This window comes from Mytilus californianus, unplaced genomic scaffold, assembly GCF_021869535.1.
Source record: "Mytilus californianus isolate M0D057914Y unplaced genomic scaffold, xbMytCali1.0.p SCAF_4, whole genome shotgun sequence".
Taxonomy (NCBI): domain Eukaryota; kingdom Metazoa; phylum Mollusca; class Bivalvia; order Mytilida; family Mytilidae; genus Mytilus; species Mytilus californianus.
Genome location: NW_026262690.1, coordinates 64,188,909 through 64,212,291, shown reverse-complemented (window position 1 = coordinate 64,212,291; position 23,383 = coordinate 64,188,909). Strand labels below are relative to the sequence as shown.

Below are 23,383 nucleotides of genomic sequence, written 5' to 3'. Positions count from 1 at the left end.
TAGTTTTAGCTAAATAGCTTTTTGCGTTTTAAAATGTCTTGTGCTTTCTATACTTTTGAAACTATGTTCTCGGTGAAGGGAAACATAGGAGATCGATCAAACGCACCAAAGTTGGTACCTTTAACATTGAAGATAAACTTGACATTTGATGATAAATCATATTTTGATTTAAGCCATGGTTTCATTGTAGATAAATCTTAGGTTTACCATTATATGCAACATCATCTATTTTCTGAGCAGCAGATTATCTGGCTATTAGCTTATTGAGGTCAAGTCTCCGAACATACCAAATGCATCTTTTCAATATTTTGCAATCTCAACCTTTTCTCAGCTTTAACATAACCTTTGCAAAAGACTGTACCAATTATTATCGTCCTGAATATACATACAAAATTAGACTATTGACGTTATGCTACTACATTTGTTAATGCATTAATTTAATATTTTTAGATTCATTTGATCTATGGTAAACCATTCTTATGTTTTTAATCATTAGTTTAGAAACATGTCAACATATTAATTAATTTATAATTTATCAGCGCACATATATGTATAAGAAGAGATATGAGTCATGCGTCAATTAGACAGTAATGCAATACATGCAGTTTATAAAGAAAGAAAAAACAGAGTATCAAACTATGTGACAGACTTTATTAGTTGTTGACATCATCTGAGTTTTTTTTTTTTATTGAACTGCCCCTGACCTAGTATATACTAAAGAAACACATATCAAGCATATGTAGTTAACAGCCAAGTGCAGATTGTTAAAATATCTGGTAGGTATAATCCTCCAATAAGGCAGATAAGTTGTTATTAATTTGGAGACTCGTGACGCTTCAGTGCTGTAAAATGCTGTCAATGTCAACCATTTTAAACCCCCTTTATGATATTCTCCGAAGAATAAAGAATATCTATTTGTTGTTAAAAAAAAAAGAACATACCGAATTACAAGTTATTAATCACTTCTAGTCCAGATAAGTTATCAAAAATTTAAAAAGATTTTAAAAAAGTCTGCAATCATTACGAACTTCTTAACGATAATAAGGGTAAAAATTGAAGTGCAAGCATTGACAATTACTACCGATGTTTTGACTGTGGACAAGCACAATAACACTGGCTCAAAGGGGCTGAAACTTAGAAACGATCCATCTATTTGTATCGGGTTTTTATAACACCAATAAATATAGAAAAGTACTGCTTAACAATGTTATGTGTTTGCTATATTTGTTTGTTACAATTCAATTTTACTGGAGGGAACAGTATCAACCGTTTTTTTAGTATAACTTATAATGACAAGATAATCAAATTACAAACACGCAAGGCCGTATGTGGAACTCTAGATTTTTTTATATCGTTGGGTTGCTATCTCATTGACCTTTTATTCGTACATATATTTCATGAAATTTCGAAGCGTAAAATAAATATCGAAATCACAAAACATTACGACTATTGACTTATGAATAAAAAAACACGATGTGCTTTACAGAAAATTATATGAAATTACATTATACATGCAGGTAAAGAACATGGAGGAAGCTTCAGATTTCATCAAACCATTGAAATCGGCTAACTGCAACTGCATTTGAAACATAGAATTACAAGATGAATGCACTTTTTCAAAGATAACTTACGCTTTGTATGAAAACAAAATTTATGATAACCTAGTTATATTCAAGTATTTTGAAGATTCATGGTTTGAATTTGTTATGATAAGGAAGTTTGCTAATGTTCACATTTTCAAGTTTTCTAATTTTTCAATTTCTCTGACTTTTTCCTTAGTAATGCAAAAACAAATGTTTCACAGCCACATATTTCTTAGCATTTGAAAGAAGATCATCAGGAACACAAATGTTATCAAATTCTTCTAAATTGTTTTAGAACTTTGTTCAAGGCCTCACTGTGACTTTGAGATGAAGAACATCAATAAAAGCGCTGTCCCTTTGTTTATTGTGTGTATTTTGCTATGCATGTACTGATTTTGTGTCATGTATGGATACCCAATATCCTTTGTTTTTCTATTGTATTTCATTCAGTAAAAAGTTCATTTCTTTCCATATATTTCGGAGTTACCAATCAACCCCACCACACAAATATTGTTATTTTGAATTCAAGCAGCCAACATCCTTAAGAGCAATAACATGTGTATGCCAAGATACAGTTGACATGAAGTGATTCATATTTGACCAAATATAGCCTTAGTACGGCAACATATGGGTAATACACCTATAAAGTGTTTTGATATTGACCAAATATTGACTTAGAATTTGTGAAAGATACAAACTAATCCTAAATTGATGCAAACGACCTTTTAAGAAGTGATATTGTGGAAACGTAATCATGATTCTTGTCAAAATAAATCATTGGTTGTATTCATAACAAAAAATATTTCAGTGAGTTTGAAATTTTTCTAGTTTAAGAGTTCTTACGAAAATCAGTCAACAGTATTTCTAAAAGAAGTAAGAAATGACTAAGGAAGGGAAAAATTTTGAAGGTTATCTCGAGCAGGTTGTCAAATTAATTGTAATTAAAAGATCAACATGACAATAAAGATACGATGGACCTTCTATCCTTGTTTATGCATTTTTTTTCTAACAATTATTATCATTTCGAATTCCTTTCCAAACGAATTATGTTTTAATGACAATTTCAAAACATTTTTTCAGTTTTCTTGACCTTGGGTTTAAGTCTTTCTGTGAAAAGAACTTAAGTCGCCACATTTTACAATGTTATGTATGAAAAAATAATCAAGCGTTGTTGAATGTTTATTAACATAACGCTACCTAGACGAAACATTGCTTTTAAGTTTACTATATTGTATAGATATAGAGTGTAGGGTGAATTGCATAAAACATAACGGGTATTTAGGAATTTGAATGTATATACTAATGCAATGTTTTTATCATATGAGTTCTACCAGTGAATCTAGTCAAAAGAAAGAAAACATTAAGATTACTTTGATCATGTCATAAGAAATCATAGTTTTTGTATATACATTAGTATTGAATAGATAGAAAAGATGAACAGATCATGCCGAGTCACTTAGGAGTCCTTTAATTTTCCAATAAATGATCATAAACTTATATTATGAACTATAAGGTGTAATGTATGCTTAGTTGAATGCAAATTTTGCGGTTTATATCACCCACTCTTGAGGTTTATACACGAATACGTTATTTTTTTTTATTCAAGTCTATGACTGTTTTTTTTATTGCTTTACTTAACAAAAACCTTTCATGTGAATACACATGTGATGTGGGTATATCATGAAAAGGTTCAGTTTAATGTATACTATATTATTACTTATGAGATTTGGAGTTTTATTATAAAATTTAAATGTATGGTACTTTGAAAAGGTAGGCTAAAGACCAAATGTTTTCAAGCAAAATCAACAAACTAACAAAATACTATTTGTCAGTATGTTTTTGCAAAAATACAACTAACGCTATATAAATTCTCAGGAAAATTTCGACATGTCATAGAACATATGTTTTATAAACATCTAATTCAGACTACTATATATGCCATTTTCTTATGGTTTTGTTTACCATGTGGAACGGTGTTTTGGTGTGTGAATTTTTGAGTCTATAAATCATTTATGTATAAATGTCATGTATTTCATATAAAACTTTTATGATTTTGTTTTGAACTATTAAATCAATTCATATTGTATGCAGCTATAAAAAAAAATGCAAATGCTATCGATATTTTCAACATTACGATATAAAGAACAGCAACGGTGGGTTAAGTTCCTTCTCTATATCTGTGAGTGTTCGACAAAGTATTATATACATGATAAGGCCGTACGATGACCTGTAGTTGTTAATTTCTTTGTCATTTTGGTCTCTTGTGGAGAGTTGTCTCATTGGCAATCATACCACATCTCCTTATTTTTATGATACTCTGATTTTTGTCTGTAATATTTGTATATCGATGATGATTTGATATATAATTAAAAAATAAACGAATTGAAATACAGATGTAAATACAAATGATTTATTACCTTTTTCAATACAAATCATATTTTGGTTTACAGCATACATAAATAGTGAACGAACTCAAATCTTTAGTTGCACAAAAGGTTTATGTTAATCCATCTAACAGATATGTGAACTTACAAAATATAATAGGGCATGTAAATTTCTTGTTTTGAAAAAGAATCATCCAGAAAAATGAAGCAGTTAAATATTTTTTTTTTGTTTTTACCTTTTTTTTTTTTTACATTTTCTCTAAATTGGTAAGGGAGAAGATTTTGGAAAAAAAACTACAGATTCATATTTGTTGAAAGCCATATCAATTACATTACGAATCCAAAAATTCCAGAAAGTTGTGTCAAAATCTATTATTTTATCTATGCCTAATGTAGAAAAATCTTAGTTTTTCAATGATTTTAACATTTTATGAACAATACATTTTAATGAAACTGACCACACTAATGAGTGTGATAAATAATTATAAATGATGTCCAATCAAATTCTCTAGATAATGGATCGCTTGTGATGAGTTGTTATGTACTCTATGATGTCTCTTTCAGTGTGTATGATGATACTCTCTATGGAGCAACAACCTTCACAAGGTACTCTAAAGATCAAACTGAAGATATTAAAGCCAAACATCAAAAACAGTTTTTTTATTTTCTATTTCCCGAGTGTAAGATGTCATACGAACATACACATGATGCATTGTACATATCGTATCTGGATATTTCAGGAAACGACATAAAACAAACGTCTTGATTATACCAATTTCATACTACTATAAATATTTCTTATTTTTATGGATTTGTTTACCATCAAGACGATGTTTCGGTGTGAGAATTTTTAAACTAAACCCATATAAAAATAAAAGTTTTATCATTTTGTTTTGAAGTAAGAAATCAATTTATGATTTATCAAGCAATAAAGGCATCAATTTCAAATTATACCATCATTTTCGACGTAACAACATGAAAACAGCAACGGTGTGTTATGTTAATTTTCTCTTTATGAGTGCGTTGTTTGACGTTGTCACTTTTTATGTATATGTATTTAGTCTCTAGGTTTTGTAATCTGCATGATGATTTGGTTTGTTGTTTTTAAATCGAATGAAGCATATGAACAGATTACAATGCAAATGATGTATCATTTTTTTTAAAAAGTTTTTAGCTTAACACAAGCATAAATAGTAAAATGCCACAAATGCACCACAGTTTTAGGTCAGTTCGAGATATATGTATTTACACAGTTTAATAGCCAAGTTTTTGTTTGCAAATGACTCATCCAGCAAAGTAAACCCTGTTGTATTCCATTGTTATTTTGTTTTGAACGTAAACAAGGTAAATGTCTTTTAATTATCTATATATATTTGTCCGTGTCATATTTATTGTTAATGTTGCTGGGCGCTGTACGCAAAGAGTGCAATGTATTTCATGTCATTTATTGGCCCTTCGAAGTAGTTATTAGTAAATATCAAAGCGTCACAAGATAACAAGATGTCATTATGACCATGCTGTAGGGGGTTAAATCATAAGTTCATATCTAAGAATTAGGAACAACAAATATTCCAAAATTGATAGAAATTCAAAAAAATGTCTAAATTAAATGTCAAGTCATACATATAAGCTTTTGAAACGATCCTGATGGAAAACGTCCTACTCGGCATAGCTATGTATCAAAAAAATTAAAACAACACGTTATAAATTTCATGCGTCCGAAGCGCTTTTCTCGATTTACCTTCATCAGGAACGCTCAAAGCCGAATATTTAAAAGGCAAGGATGTATAAACCGAGACAGCTGAAGAGCTATATTACCAAAAAGGACGCAAAACGGGTATCGTTTATTAACCGTTGTTACAAAGCTTTTGTTAATATATAGGGCCTTGCATACTCTATTAATTGTATTACTTTTCTGTTGTCTCCAATTAGAAATTACTGTATGTATACACCCTGTAATCTGTATATCCTAATTAGTACAATTGGAAAGAACTGCTGTAATGGTAGAGCGATCTCTTTTATCTGTCAAAATGAAGAACATTATAAAAAGTGCCGTTTAATTAATAATCAATAGTGGTCATTTCATTGTAATGCACACTAATTGGTTATCCTTTGATGAACCATAGAATATGACGAAGTCTTGTATTAAATATGACTATAAGAAGATGAAGGGCATATCCTATTGAGACAGCAACTTCACCTACACAATTACATAGAAATGACATTCAGAGGGCTAAATTCTGTCTTCAACAATGAAAAGGGTATATAAATTGCAAGCTTTAAGTTTAGAATCTAAATACTGTCTTCAACAATGAAAAGAGTCTATAAATTGCAAGCTTTAAGTTTAGAATCTAGACTAGTATTCAATAGGATTTTCAGAGACTATTTAAAATCTGCATCAACCAAAGAATAGAAGAGGTTAATGACTTAAGACAGGTACAATATCATGTTAAAGGTGAGAACTATTCCATGCTATTTTAATCTCAATCCGTGGACTTATACAGGAAAAATAGAAAAAATAGTTTAATAAAATTTAATTCTGGAACAGTTCTAAAATTGTCCGTTTATAAATTTTGAAATTATAAAGAAACTTAGGTTTCAACTCCCTCAGGCAAAGTTGACCTTAGATGAATTTGGCTATTTGTTTTAGGTATTTTTGTCATATAGCTCTTCAACTGTTTCGGTACTTATACATCCCTCGGATTTCAAATGTTTGACATTGAGCGTTCCTGATGAAGGTAAATCCAGAAAAGCGCTTCGGACGCATGGAATTATAAAACGTGTTGTTTTCAATTTTTTACATCACTGGGTCGATACCTCTGCTGGTGGACTATCAGTCCCTGAGGGTATCATCAGCTCAGTAGTCAGTACTTCGGTACTGACATGATTTATAACAAACTTTTCTAAAATTGTCCGTTTATAAATTTTGAAATTATAAAGAAACTAAGGTTTCAACTCCCTCAGGCAAAGTTGACCTTAGATGAATTTGGCTATTTGTTTTAGGTATTTTTGTCATATAGCTCTTCAACTGTTTCGGTACTTATACATCCCTCGGATTTCAAATGTTTGGCATTGAGCGTTCCTGATGAAGGTAAATCCAGAAAAGCGCTTCGGACGCATGGACTTATTAAACGTGTTGTTTTCAATTTTTTTTAACTCTATAATATCAGAACTACAGACGAATCGCATGAACTCCAACAGGAGCAAAACTGGTAGCGTCGACAGGATAAACGTTTCATGCTATGACATAACACAGGAACAATTAGAAAAATACTGTATTGTACGACATTAAAGAATTCTGTTTTTTTAGTCACTGAGAGCAAGTTAAAAGTTCTAAATCTGCTGATTTATAAATCCACATATCTTATTCAATATTCAATGAACATAATTTCATCATCGTCGTCGTCGTCGTCGTCGTCGTCGTCATCGTCGTCATCATCATCATCATCATCATCATCATCATCATCATCATCATCATCATCATCATCATCATCATCATCATCATCATCATCATCCGCATCCCCTAAGATATTTGGTCTACCACTATTGAATATCTATGTCACAGATGACATCGAATGTGTTACAATGGTCTAGATAAAATTTCGTTTTCTCTTTCTCGATTTCAAAATCGCCGAATGAGACTAATCAACGAATTTGTACTTGCAGTGAGCAATACGACGGACCCCTAATGTGGAGCAAGATCTGCTTATCATTCAAAAGCACATGAGATCATCCCCAGTTTGAGGTTAGGTTTGTTTTGCTCAGAATTTAGTTTTCTGTTTAGTGTTTTGTAGAATGTTGTTTGTCTTTTTGTAGTTCTTTGTTTATGGCCATGTTATTGTTAGTTTTTCAACATGTTATGAATTTTGAGGGTCTCTTTTGTATTTTCTGCCTCTTCTTTTACATTATTTGTTTGAGTATCTTTTAGGATGAGGAATGTTTCCGGCAAATATCAGGAATATCTGTGAGTCATACTTTTCAGGGTTTTGTCTAATTTTGACATTTACTTATACATTCACCCTCATTTCATAGTAACATAACTTGTACAAAAATATTGAAAACAGAAACAGCATTTTTATAGCACATACTGTTAACAAATAACTCTATTATTTGAAGAAGATTTTAAAGAATTAGTGGCAAGGTTAGGTGACACTGCATTCACTCAAGTCTTGTCATACGATAAAACACGACGCGTGCTTAATTTTAATCTATGATCCTATCTGGTCAAAATTCTTTCCTGTTACATTATTAACTAGTCTCTTTTATATTTTTTTCATTACTCACTGCTTTCAAACGATAACATCTTAACACAGAAAATATAAGATTTCCTGTTGTATAATGTTTTAATGCATTTACAGTTGATATAGATGATATTCTGAATAACCACTACAGAATAAATGTAGTTTCTTTCAAAAACATTTCACCATTCAAATTATCCTTGATACTTTTTCAAAACCTGAGAAAACTTAAAAGCGTTCTTAGAATGGTTTAAAGTGCTTTACTGTATTAAACTTCATGTATACGAAAAGAAAGGGCGAAATTGCTTTGAAAAGTCGAAGACGGCCTTACCATTTCATTTTCGACAAGGTACATATAACATTTTAAAACTGATGTGTGAAATCCTTGTCCGTAATCTAGTCCAGCCTAGCTTTGTAAAGGAAAAACATGAAGTGGATTTATTTTTAAAAACACCTGAGATCTTTTATATATACTGACATCCATATATAATGATCTCCCCCGGATACCCTTAATACAACCTTGAGATCCGACAAACATCCAGTGTGTGGTTAATTCACTGTTCTTTAGAAGTGGAAATTATAAATTGAATTATCAAAATATTCATTACAACAACATCAAAGGAAATGTTCAATTCAGAATCCTTGTTATCTTCGGTACATTTTGCTCGTCAAATTTAACTGATGTACTATATATATGATAATTTTCGTTAAATTCTATGTTTATGAAATCACGAATGATTCTTTTAAACTTATATTTTTCTACCCCAAGCATAGAAGGCCTTAGCCGCATTTGACATACGTTTCCCGGAAACGTTGGCTAGCAATGCTCCTCAACTTTGTCTAAATTCATCTTCCGTGTTTGTTTATTTGAGCGTCACTGGTGACTTTTTTTGTAGACGAACGCGCGTCTGGCGTAATAAATTATAATCCTGGTTTCTTTGATGATTTTGTACTATTGGAAATCATGTTATTACGATTATTTTTTAAACGAGTCTATTTTTCTATATTCATTTTAACCCATCTTTCTTGTTCTACAAATAAAGGCAACAGTAGTATACCGCTATTCGAAATTCATAAATCGATTGAGAAAAAAACAAATTCGGGTTACAAACTAAAACTGAGGGAAACACATCAAATACAAGAGGAGAACAACGACACAACAGAAACATAACACTAAAATGCAACACACACAGAAACGAACTATAATGTAACAATGGCCATTTTCCTGACTTGGTACAGGACATTTTAAGAAAAAAATGGTGGGTTGAACCTGCTTTTGTGGCTAGCCAAACCTCCCGCTACAAATATAGATACAATTTATATATACCAGTTTCCAAATGTAATCTTTGTTTTGAGTTGGCTATCGAATTCACTAAAGTTACCATTCTGTGAATGTCAAAGTTTACCTCATACGATTTTTTGGGTGATCTGCTTTAGTCTTCTTTATTTTAATGGTCTTCATTAGTTTCTCTTCCTGGACGTTTGGAGGTTGGGACCTCTGATGAAGTTAATTGTGAAGCGCAATGAAGTCCTTATCACATATCTACATAGTTTTACTGATGCATTGCTGCTACTGGTGGTCTTACAGTCTTTGAATATAACATCTGCTTAACTAGACTAACTTGCTTCTGTATTGATTTGATTTAGTATAATAATCACCCTATCACATTTTGTACGTGGACAAAGTCCGGCTACCTTGTCTTAGTGTTGTTCGCTGCTGTTTCTCTTTGTTTGTAGATGACCTTCTACTTTCTGGTTGATAGGTGATTTTTGACTTGGGTCTTTTGTTAATTGTTTTTTATTCTTTGTGTCTCAACTTGACTTTAAGTATACTATTGAAACTAGAGGTCTGGTTCATATCTTGATCTCATTTCTTGAAATTGATAAAAATTGATAACTTCAAACTAGGATTTATAACAAACCTGATTATTTCAGATGTCCTACCGTCAACTCTCTCTTTTTCAGTAGAAAAAAAAACTCTCTGTCCAAGTCATGAATATGAAAGTTGTTTTCCATTCGTTTGATGTGTTTGAACTTATGACTTTGCCACTTGATAAAGAAATTTTTCTTTGAGTTCGGTATTTTTGTTATTTTATTTTTTTCCAATCGAAAGGTTTTCGTATATCGCAATTAATACTGTACACGTGTGCATGATCATATTTTACGAATTTCATTAACAGATGTGTGATAATAATGCAAAAACAGCTACATGGTTATTAGTAAGAAATGAAAAGGAAATCAACAAAAATGTCAATGTCACCACCACGAATTGGTTGACCAAAAAGACATACCTGGGTCTCAATAAAAGACAGTCAGACATTTTTCCACTAATAGCGGATGGATTTGTGAATTTACCGATTGTATCGTATTCCCTATTGGGACATGTTGATCTAGTCTGGATACGCATGTCGGGTGATGCATGCATAGCATAAGACTACCCGTATCATGTCGGCGTAACCGGTGTTCTTTATTTTGTTCACTTGATGTGTATATTAAAGATAGAAATTCGAGAGTCAAACATTGGTAAACTACTGTTGACTCTTATTCTGATACAAAGTGTGAACTGAGTGCGTTTTGACAAGTGTAGAAAAATAATATTCCTTTTGTTTCATGCATACAGCAGTACATCCTTATCGTTTCATGAAAATGTTCTCTGCTCATATTTAATGCCATTCTGGCTGTCTCCGCCCTTTTTTCGACTGGTGCATTTGGACATATGCTCAAATAAACCTCGATATTTTTCTTACTCTTTCAATAGTCTGTAACACGAACATTGCAGATACTTATATATTTTGTTTCATAAATAAAGAAATACATATTATGCAAGTTACAGGCAATTTTGCTCTCTCAAGGTCACAAAATTGTCTTGAAATGGGAGCAGATTCCACCATGTCTATATCATACAATGAGCGTAAGCGGTTTATATAAAACGCCTTAATTGCATATGTTTCTTATATATTGCTCACCTCGGTTCTAATTATATATTTCATTTTTGTATACTTAAGGAGTTTTTGTACAAATTTAAAGGTACTGTTAAAAAGCATCAAGGTGATTGCTCACAAAAAAATACTTTTAAATTGTAAACCCCAAATGTATTGACGCAATTACTGAATAACGTATTGTTTACCCTTCTTATGGGTATTCATTAATAACAATCTTTTGCAATTTGAATAAAGCAATGTTTATGCTATGTATATGATATAAACAAAGCTAAGTTAAGATGAACTCTTCAGTTGTTATATCTACATTTGTAACAGAGGCAGGATATGTGTCTTTCACGGCCTTTCTTGTTGTTGTTTTTTTTTTTAAAGTTATGAATTTGGACCAACGTTTTTGAAACAATGGCATGCACTGATCTTCTCACCATTTTATGTCCCTTTGAATATATGTTAGATAAACACGTACTTTGCATTACTGCTAATAGTTAGTTAATATACAAATAGTTTCCCCGAATTACTATTGCAATGCCAGTATTAGTAACAATCTTTATATTTTACTATTTATCATGAGTAACTCTCAATGCATCAAACGAAGTTAGGGAATTTTGATAAAAAAAGAAAATACATAAGGCAAATATTTAACATATGAATAGCATAAAAAGAACAATCAAAATGTTTGTCTGAGAAAGTTGAAAGTGTTTTCAGTGCAAATACATAATCAATCAAGGAATTGACAATCTTAATCATGTATCTTTTAATGAATGTAAAGATTCAAATACTGTATATCCTTTTAAATAGAGGATGAATAATTAAATTAAGGTTTTAATTTCATTAATACATGCAATGTATGATAGAACCTTCATTTCATCAATAATAATTGTAAAAAAAAATAAAGATACGTTATAGTGCATTCACATTTATGAATTGATTTGTTTTATACAATTAATTTATTGATACATGGAGTAATAAAAAGTCAAAGCCAGACATTCATTGTTTCGTTTGTATATCATTAATTAAAAATGAAGACAATTAGTTTAATATTTGAAACTATCATATTGCTATAACATATATCCAAATGATAATATCAACACCATAGTATAGTCTTAAAAACTCATTAAATATATTAGACTTTGAATTTGTTACGCAAGACGCGAAAAGTTGTTCCCAATACGTCTATAGCTATCTGTGCAGGTGGTGGGGCGGATGAAAGGGATAACAAAAATTATCCTTCACAGTTCCATTAATTTCTTGTGGAGCATCATAGGAAATAATTAGTATAACGCAATGAGCGATTGATATGTAAATAAAACTTATTTCACAACTTTTTGATTTCCAATTGAATCAAAATATCAGTTCTTACACATTATTCAATACATAATTATTTATTTGTTTTTGAAGTTAATACTGGATTTTATAATGGTATCAGACGTATATTTTAACATGAAAATTCAGGAATTTATCAAGAGTTATTTTTTTAGTTGGTGCTGATCAGTCAATAGTTTCCTATGTTGTGTTTTGTGAATTGATGTTTGTCTTTTGGTCGTGTTTTTCCATGGCTTTGTCAGTTTGTTTTCGACTTATGAATATTCCCTTTGTATCTTTCACCTCTCCCTGTCAAATTTTCTTTGATATTGGTTACGGCTGTGAACCATGCGTCCATAATTGAATGTATATGTAAAAGCATTCTTTATTTGTAATAGCTGCAGTAAAAGCATTCTTTATTTGTAATAGCTGCAGTAAAAGCATTCTTTATTTGTAATAGCTGAAAACTAATAGGACAATTTCTGTTAAAAAAACGCTACTTTTTACCTGCAGCCTTAACTTCAAGGGTCACATTTACTGAACCTAAAATCAAAATTGGTTTAAAGGACGAACATACAAAGTCATAAATGTAAGTAATTGTTTAAATTTTTCAAACTTCTATAATTATGGTAGTGGACAAAGAGGAAGCTTTGATCATTGTGTCTCTTCGTACACCTACTTATTCATTATGCTTCGAATTAGTTATTGTCCCTGCACAGAGGTAATACTCAAGGGGATAACGTTTTGTGATATTTCATTTGATGGGTGGTACGTGTACTTAGTTATCCGCTCTACTGGATTGTAATTCTATACTTTTTATAGACACATTATTACTTAAAAGGCGTATCAATGTAAAATTGAAATGTCAGGAATTTAAATTTAATGATTTACCATACAAATTTGAAGTACTCAGTCTAAAAATAGCGATAGAAATGAAATATAAAAAAAAATGTAAAAATGAGTTTCAATAAATTATGAGCCTGTGAAATATACACTTTATAAATATTGTGCGTCCGAAGCGTTTTTCAGTGTTTACTCTCATTAGGAACGCTCAAACCTAAACATTTGTAGGCCAGAGAGTTATGTAGGTATATATTATTTATTGATAATTGCAATGATAAAAAGTAAAATCACAAAAATACTGAACTCCGAGGAAAATTCAAAACGGAAAGTCCTTAATCAAATGGCAAAATCAAATGATAAAACACATTAAACGAATGGACAACAACTGTCATATTCCTGACTTGGTACAGGCATTTTCAAATGTAGAAAATGGTGGATTGAACCTGGTTTTATAGCGCTAAACCTCTCACTTGTATGACAGTCGCATCAAATTCCATTATATTTACAGTATTAACTGTATTACAGTACGCTTCGGGCGCAGATAATGGTATCATTAACAGTATTACAGTACTATATATAAAGGCAACTGTATAATGATATATATGTAGGTCTTTACAACATTATAATTTTATTTTAAAATCGAAATGGATTTTGTTTAACGACAATTTATACCGTAGATCTATTGACACCCACTTCTTTGTGACGATTTTTTTTTGTAGTATTGTAGTAGTAGTGCACTTCTTGCTTGGGGACGTTCGTATAGACGTCACTTTCTTAAGATTATACTTTGACAGTGGTGCGTTGAAGTTGTAATACTAACAACTGATCAATTGAAATATGTAAAGATTTTCACTTTTTAGCGTTTGAATGTGGCTACACTGTTGATCGGTACGTGTGACGGAGTTCATGGTTTCCGAAAGAAAAAACAAATTGTGCACACATCCTTGGCTTTAATTTGTTTGGCTTTGAGGGTTCCCGATGAAGATGATTCAGGAGAACGCTTCGGGCGCAGATAATGGTATCATAAACTCAGTAGTCAGGGGAACGGGACTGAAATGATTTATAACATGCCTTTCTTAACTTTCTATTGATAAATTTATAAATTATTATAAAACTAAGGTTCCACCTCCTTCAGGCAACGTTGACCTTAGATAAATTTGGCATTAGTTTTATGTCTTTTGGTCTAATAGCTTTTCATGTGTTTCGATACTTAAATATATATTCCTAGATTTCAAACTTTTGGTTAGAATGCTCCGGATAAAGGTAAATCCAGAAAAAAAATTGGACAAATGCTATTTATCAAGTGTTATTTTGTTTAAAAGGAGCCATTACTATTTATGTTAGATCTTCAGCTTCTTAGTTTTTTCTTCAGTTGAATTTGCAACTGTTTCGGTTCGAACGTAACTGATGAGTCTTATGTAGACGAAGTAGGCGTTTTGCATAACATATAATAAGCCTGGTATTTACAACAAAAGCGATTTCACTGCTGATGGGCATTTCTTCCCAGAGGTAATCACAAGCCCAGTAATCAGCACTAAAATTGTTCTACCCCCAGGTACAGATACCTTCGCTATTTTTAGCTCAAGATTTTCGGAATATTTGGGTTTCAATGCTCTTAAACATCGTACAAGTTTTGGCCTCCTTAGTGTTTTGATTTGAGTGCCTCTGATGAGTCTTATATAATGTAATAAAGACGAAACGCACGTATGGAGTATATAATAATAACACTAATAATAATAATAATAATAATAATAATAAGCCTGATATCTTTGATGACTATTACCAAGACGAATATTCTAGTAGGCCCTATTGAACTTACAAGGATCAACGACCGTCGCCAAGTGATGGAAAAAGATATAACCTTGTCCAGACAAAATGAAAAAAAAAACATATTCCGAAAAGTGTCCTTGTGTGCTAAGTATACTTTAAACTGCAAGGACGTATAAATGTTGACATACTAGTCTATTGCATGATGCATCAAATTTGTTTATTGTTTACTATATTTACATAACCATGATATTAATCATTGCGAAAGTTAAAAGGCTCACAAAGAGTGTTAATAAGAGAATGATCAAACTTAGTACACCTTTTAGAAAAACGCAGAAAATATACATGAAATACACATAAATACATAAAATGTTGCACGTTATATATCGTAACCAAACAATTGATAATTCAAATTCGTAAAGAGGTATGAGCAATTTTCCTTAAATTTGTTTCACTCTACTCAAATTGAAAATGAGACAGCTGCATGTGTGTACATTGAGGTTCAACAATATTATTTGTGTATTTCTTAGCAGATAAACAAATTAAAGATGGCCCTAAACAGCAATTTTGGTAGATTTTGCGAGAAATGTCGCTAAAATGAATAAGGACATCGTCAACGAACACCAAAAGTATGTTTGAAGTGATGCTGTGTTGTGTCTTTCATATAAACGTCAGTTCTTGTTTATAAAGAATATTCTTGGGTGTAAAATTTTAACAACACATGTAAATTTGCGATATTGCAGCAAGACTGTCTTCAACAACAATATATATCACTGAACAACATTTTGTCTCAATGGATAAGTGTTAATCTGTTATAAAATATTTTATGAATTTTATCTAGGCTCTGTTATAATAAATTTCAGTAGGTTTTGACAACTTTCAACTTTTCACCAGGTGAGTGCAATAGATTTACGGGAAATCGTCCCTACCTCTGTTCACAACAATACAGCCTTCTTTTATCAATTAATTTTGGTGATTATTTCCTACCTTTATGCTACGTAAACACAATCCCTTATATTTGGTGTCCGTCAAACAGATTTATATTGGCTGTTGAATTGTGATGCAATAAAGGACGATGCAGCAAAGAACAAACGTTGGGTTCAAAACCTTGAAAACTGGAAGTTTTCTAGATCTATAGAGAAGAAAACTAAAATATTTTGCAATGTGACAGGTCCAGGTAAAAATACATTGAAAACAGTAGGAGTCACATGAAATCAAAACGTATAAAGAATATCATATTAAAGAACAATACTTTTGACCAACACAGAAATATGATTTAACAATAATGATATGTAGCCATAATTCATTCATAAAGTACACCAATATGTGTGCTACTTAAAATGAGACTTCTTTGATATCACTCGTTATTCCTATCGTCATGTATTCAATTGGGCCAAAGTGTATTGATCTTGTTAACATAAACATAACATTTTGATAACATGTTTACATCATTTTACGTTATATTTTAATACTCCATTACTTTTTAATTGTTAAAATTAATACTAAAATAACTTGTTATTTCTAAATACAGGTGTTATTATTTTCACAATGACATTTAAAAATCATTTATGTGATTTAAAAGGTACAACATTATCTTCCTTGTATTTGACTAAAACTCAAGTGAAATATTGCGATTTGAATATCAAATCTAAATAAAAATACTGTATTTTCATTATTTGTTGTTTTTACTTTATTTTTGTCATTTTAAAATTTCGATCAAGATTTACTAAAAATAAGGAGATGTGATATGATAACTGATTAGACAATAATCATCGTAAGAATGTAGCAACTCTTAATTCACCGACAAAATATGAAACAATTTAAATGAGAAATCCAACGACCTGGTCTATGCTAAAACAATAAATGAAAAAAAAGCAGATATGACGGACGACAACAGTTGAACCATGGGCTCCTAAACTGGGGGCAGGTGTGAAAAGAATTTGGCAGAGCTAAACACGCATGTGAGTGCCCCACCCAAACCTGGGAAAGTAGTGTAACCGGACTACAACAAAACAAACAATTGTAAAACACAACTGAAAAAAGTTTGACTGATTAGATTGCCACGAATTACAAAAACAAATAACAAAACGACAAAATACATAAATGTAACAATTTAAGAGTACTCGCAATTACTGGAAGCTAGTTCAAAGCCAATTGCAGCGAGCACATAACATATAACACTATAAAGACTACATCAAGAATCGATAAAAAAATCAGAGATGGAATGGTTAGCCGTCGAAGACCATCAACATCACCCAAGGAAAGGAGAACACGTAGCTTTGTTTACAACAAACAAGACATACCAGTGGTCAGTGGTCATGGTCACAGGAATGTGCGAAAATAAAAATATAGTAGGATTAGGAGGAAGACCGACTTAAATCGATATCAAACCAATTTTATGGTCACCATCATGAATAGAGGTTCAGGTATGCGTCTTACTCATGAGCGACATGTTTTCGCACGTCTCAGATCTTGAGACATTAGAAAATTTGTGTTTGCTATGTAAATGTACCAATTGTTTCCATTTACTTATAGCGACATTATTAATTGAATTCGACTCGCACGCTGGATGATGCATGCAAAAAGGCGAAGTTTATCTAGTCGACGAAATCAGTCTCGCTCCGTTAAGAGTTTTTTCGATTGAATCAATATTTTTTTTTATTCAAAGTGTGAACATCGGTCAAATACTGTTGCCCTTTATATATGTTACAGTAAATAGGTGAAATAAGGAATTACATGTAATTAATAAAATTTAGGAATTACATGTAATTCTTGATGCACTTAGCTAATACAAGTAATTCCTGAAACCATTTTCCAGTTTCAATACACAAACTGTAAATAAAGAGCATGTAGTCTTGAAGGACATTTGATTCCCTAACCTTAAAGTAAGCCTTACAATCCTTACCCCTTTACTTTCTTATTTGCTATAAGACGTGTCACGGTACCTTTCTATCCCAAATTCATGTATTTAATTTTGATGTTATATTTGTTGTTCTCGTCGGATTTTGTCAAATGTCTTAACGTATTTTCTGTTATATTCGTGTGTTATGGTATAGATAAATTAATCACCCCCTTCATTTATTAGATTTTAGTTTGGTTCAACGAAATTTATACGATATATTTGGTTTACAGTTTGATTCAGAAGAAACACCGACATAGCTAGATAATACAATTAATTATCTAATTACTACCACAATTTGATATTAATAAGTATTGTTATTTTCATTGTTATTAATAAATGTAATGGCAGTATTACAAATCTATCTTGAATCAATCCTAATCCTATCTTATTTTTTGGGAAATATTTTTACAAATTCATATGTGACGTCACTTTGTGTGTTTTTTTAGAATTTCAAATGTGACGTCACTTTGTGCGTTGAGGCTTTAGCTAACTCGGCTGTGTATTTTTATATGTTGGATTAAGTTGTTTTATGTAATGTATCCGTTTTTATTCTGTAGTTAGTCCCCACTTTGGTTTTATCATGTATATCTATAATATAGTCATTTTATAATATTTACTGTTTGCAAAATTATAAATTATTCTAAATAATAAGGATGTTCTTGTCCCAGGCAGAAAATCCTGGCCGTGTTAGGCGCAACTTTTTGGAAGTTTTGGTCCTCGGTGCTCTTCAGCTTTGTACTTGTTTTGGCTTTCAAATCTTTTTTTATCTGAGCGTCACTGGTTAGTCTTGTGTGGACGAGACGCACGTCTGGCGTATTGAATTTTAAGCCTAGTACCTTCTGCTAGCTATTATTCGTGTGTTTCTTTGTCCTATATGTTCTCCCATTTATTTGTATTGTGGTCCTGTCATGTGACGTTGTCGTTTTGGTGTTGTGTTTGACGTTGCCATAAAAGCGGGAGGTTTGGCATGCCACAAAACCAGGTTCAACCCACCGTTTTTTTCTTAAAATGTCCTGTACCAAGTCAGGAAAATGGCCATTGTTATATTATAGTTCGTTTCTGTGTGTGTTACATTTTAATGTTGTGTTTTTGTTGTGTCGTTGTTCTCCTCTTATATTTGATGCGTTTCCCTCAGTTTTAGTTTGTAACCCGGATTTGTTTTTATCTCTATCGATATATGAGTTTCGAACAGCGGTATACTACTGTTGCCTTTATTTATTTGGTTTCTTGAATTATGTCTAAAATTTTGAAACAAAAATATCAAGTTAGTAAATAGCTGTAAAAATGACAAAAACATTCAGTGAATACCTGTAATCACTGAAACAATCAGTAAATACATGTACTTACTAAACTGATTAGTAATTATAGGTTATTTACTGATTTGTTTAGTATTTACGTGTAATTCCTAATTTCACCTATTAACTGTAACATTTATACCCCGTTCTGTTGATGTACGTGCATAAAGCTATGATATAAGGAATATTACATTATGCAGCGTTCAAGAAATGGAACATTAACAAAAAGTATAGACATTCCCAAAACTAATAGTATCGGAGAAATTGATGAGGCATGGAAACATTTTTTTATGTTATGAGGAAAACACGAAAACGAAAGGTTTAGATACTTAAACAAACAATAAGTATTAATAAACATAGAACTAGCATAGAACTAGTGTATATAACTACCATTAACAAACACAAATCTAAAAGAAAATAACATTATAAATTTATCGCGTCCGAAGCGCTTTTTCTGGATTTACCTTTATCATGAACTATCAAACATGTGAACAAACTTTTGAAAGCCAAACATCATGTCAGTACCGAAGCACTGGCTACGAAGTACGTATATCTCCCAAGCAAATAGTATCAATACAAATTGAGAATGCATTTACACACCTTCCAAATTGATAATGAAAAGCAAACAAAACATAAGGTATAGACAATTGAAATAAAGGTGGACCATAGAACAAATCACATAAAGTCATAAGTTTAAGTCCAAATTTTTACACATTTTAATTTAAATGGTGATTTAATTGAACTTTTTTGCAGATAGGCAGATAAATGAAGTATAAAAATAACTTTTTAACATGACGGGTGTCTCGTTAGGGAACAGAAACTGCTAACCCTTCCGGAGTCCCTGAGTGAATCCCGTTTTTTATCTGAATATTTAGTTGTCTATGTGGTGTCTTGTGGACTGTTGTTGTTTTTTTTTTCTCTCTCTTTTCTTTTTAACTATGATACTTTCATAAACTTTTCGTCAACTTTATGTTTTTGTTGTTGTTTATCCTTTATATCTTTGCAACTTATTTAGAATTTTTCATGATTATATACTCTGTAATACAGAATGTATCGCCATTGTTAGGAAGGTTATAAAAACTTAAGAAGAAATCAACTTATATCGAAATTCAGTTGAGTTGAAATGACATTATGAATAAAGAGGAATAACTCTACAAAATATAGCTTTACATTGAAAGCTGTAATGAAAATAAACTATATAAAAACTTTTCGTACAATAAATAGACGATTTGGTTTGATTGACATCGAGACAGTTACCCTCCAGAGACCACAGAACGATATGAAAATATGTATAGGCCACACTATGCATTAAACCATTTCATATAGGAAGCAATAAAAGGCCGGCATGACAAAATGTGAAACAAAACAAAAAAGAACACCAACAGGCTGACTTATGCTAAACGAATAAACATAAAACAATTACGACAAACAGCTACAAACGACAACCACTGTAATACAGACTTCTGGCATAGGGCCGGCATATATGAATGTGATGGGGTTAAACATGTTTTTGAGCTACAAAACCGTCCCGTAATCTGGGAAGTTATGAATAGCACAATATATATACAAACTATAAAGACTCGTCAAAGGTTCAAGGCCTATAATTAAGTACGCAAGACGCGCGTTCGTCTACATAAGACTGAGCAGTGGGGATCGAATCAAAACATTTAGAACGCCAAATTAGTAACAATATAAAAAGCAGTGAAAACAAAAATTCCGAAAGAGGGAAAACTTTGGGAGAAGAAACTGCTTACCAATCCAAAATGAGAAAGGAAGAGAAATTGTGCATTAATTCATATCACAAACGCACTTGAAAAAGCCCAAAGCAAAATAAAAAAGCGTGTTTTGCTGTCTTCAACTCAAAGTCAGTTAGGCCTTCAACACAAAGAAAAAGCTCACACCATACTATTTCTTAGTCTATTTTAGGGTATATATTTGTTTTTGCATTTATTTTTCCAACTGTCATATATGATTTTACCGTCGGAACAGCGTATGTTTTTAAAATAGTCATTGAAGTTCAACATTTCATCCTTAGTTCGTTGATTAAAGTTTTGACACCACTACAAAACTGTGAACGACAGAGCTCTTCTCCGACTTGATAACTATTGATATCAATACTGCCGTGTGCGTTCATAATTTCTTACTGAAGAAGTCGATAAAATTTGTCATGATCAGCAAATCAAGATCCGTATGTATTGTCGTTACACCTGAATGAACAATATCTTTCTCAGACAATACAGTACCTCGATATGTATTAGATGGAAGGCATCCATCTGCATTATTTACCAAGAAGTAATGTCTTCACCTAGCCAATAAATGGTGGAAAATATTTGAACGCCTCTTTTTCTTGGATTTGATGACAGACAACAAAACATCTTCAAAGACTTCATTTACTTCGTCCTTGTTATAAGATGAACACTCAATGTAAGCATCAAATCCATATTTATCCATTACACTTAGATGTTCTTCCTTCGACACATTATTATTCTCATTATCATCATGAAGGTCTTTGCCAGTAGCTACTAAGATAACTGGTGTCTTTTTGCAAAGTTTTCTTATTTCTGGAATCCAGAATGTCTCGATACTTTCAAATGAGTCTCTGTCACTTAGATTATAACATAGTATAAATACTTCTGATTCTTTATAGGATACTGTTCTTATATCTTTGTAATCATGCTGCAAAATAAAAATATAAAGGTCTTAAAAACAAAAGAATTGCGTGTGTTGGCTCTTTTTGTAGTGTGTGCGTATTTTTCTAAAAGGGTCACATCAATGGAAAAGCTATTTTTTTTATATCTTGGAAGTATTTAAAGCACAACTATGTATTTGAGTGTTATTGAATTATTTACAAAAGGTCATTGAAACCTTGATCAGGTAGGTTTTTCCACGTAAAGTTTTTCTTTTAAATCCACAAAATTATCTAATGAAGATAGATCTTTTAGTAAAGTGTTGCAAATGGCATTTCCTCCTTAACCTTATTTGAAATGTATGGTGAATATAAGTAAATGTTGACATAATTTTTATGTTAATTTCCAAAATTTCGAAACTATGAGGACAATATTGGAGATACAAAAATGTATATACGGTGAACTCATAAATACATCTAGAGCAGGTAACTCTCTTATGATAGCAAACAATGTCAATAATAGTATTTTTGTTTTAATTTCATTTACTGCCTTTGACAGTTAAAAGTTCCTTAAAACTAGCAGAGCTAGTGTATATTTCATCTTTTTATTTGATTTCAGTCTTTCTCTGTATTTGGCAATACTTTTCGAAATTTTAGGTCCTCAATGTTCTTCAACTTCGTACTTTAATTTGCAATTTTAACTTTTTTGATTCGATAGTCACTGAAGTCTTTTTTAGACGGAACTCGCATCTGGTGTACAAAATTTTGAACCTGTTATCTATGATGAGTTTATTCTAATTTCTAAATGCATACTCAAATAAAAGAACTATTTATATAATCTTACCTGTCCAGAAGAGTCTATAATCCTAAGAGTATACTTGTCCTCCATAAACTGTGTAAGTACGGAATACTCATTAGTTACTGTAGCTTCATAATCTTCTATAGTCAGGTCCCCAATAAATGTCTTACAGATCTGAGATTTCCCGACCATTCCATCTCCAACTATGGTACATGTTACGGTCTTATCAATTTTGTGTGAGATCATTGTTCTTAAATTGGTTTAGTTTGTAAACAGGTAAAACATGAAATGATTTTTTTTAAAACAACTGAGGTCTTTATATACCGACATCGTCAGGTATTGACCCGGAAATATTAAACGAACAACCTTGAAATCTGGCAAAAACAGTATGTTGTTTCAATATGTATGATATCAAAAGATGTTTACAAGTTGATATCATTGATTAATTTTTTTTGAAATTAAAAAAAAAGAAAGCACTAGTTTTTATTTTGAATATATATTTTCTCTTTGGTAAATTACATTAAAGTACGACCAATTTCTTACCATCACATTTTTTTATTTATTTTGTTGAATTTGCTTTAGTGTGTTATATAAGGGTTTTTTTTTGTATGCGTCTTACTAAATATTATAACTATATCAAATAATGCCTCTAGATGTTATCAAGACATATATCTGTCAGATATAAAAGAAATTAATATATTTGTA

General features: G+C 31.4%; 1 protein-coding gene across 4 annotated transcripts in view; it reads right to left on the bottom strand.

The window, feature by feature from the left end:
* LOC127738323 (cell division control protein 42 homolog) overlaps positions 1 to 23,383 on the bottom strand; it is a 54,891-nt gene that overhangs the window by 6,023 nt on the left and 25,485 nt on the right. Inside the window, exons 1-2 of one of the 4 annotated variants that reach the window (XM_052249525.1) lie at positions 22,724 to 22,988; positions 21,308 to 21,929 (exon numbers count right to left, since the gene is read on the bottom strand). The exons of 1 other annotated variant lie outside the window; for it this stretch is intronic. In XM_052249525.1, the coding sequence (XP_052105485.1) occupies positions 21,555 to 21,929; positions 22,724 to 22,924 (576 nt within the window). In that variant the 5' untranslated portion in view covers positions 22,925 to 22,988 and the 3' untranslated portion in view covers positions 21,308 to 21,554. Of the gene's footprint in view, positions 1 to 21,307; positions 21,930 to 22,723; positions 23,010 to 23,383 lie in introns of those variants that run through there. 2 more of the 4 variants (XR_007999988.1, XM_052249526.1) reach the window with 2 other exon arrangements.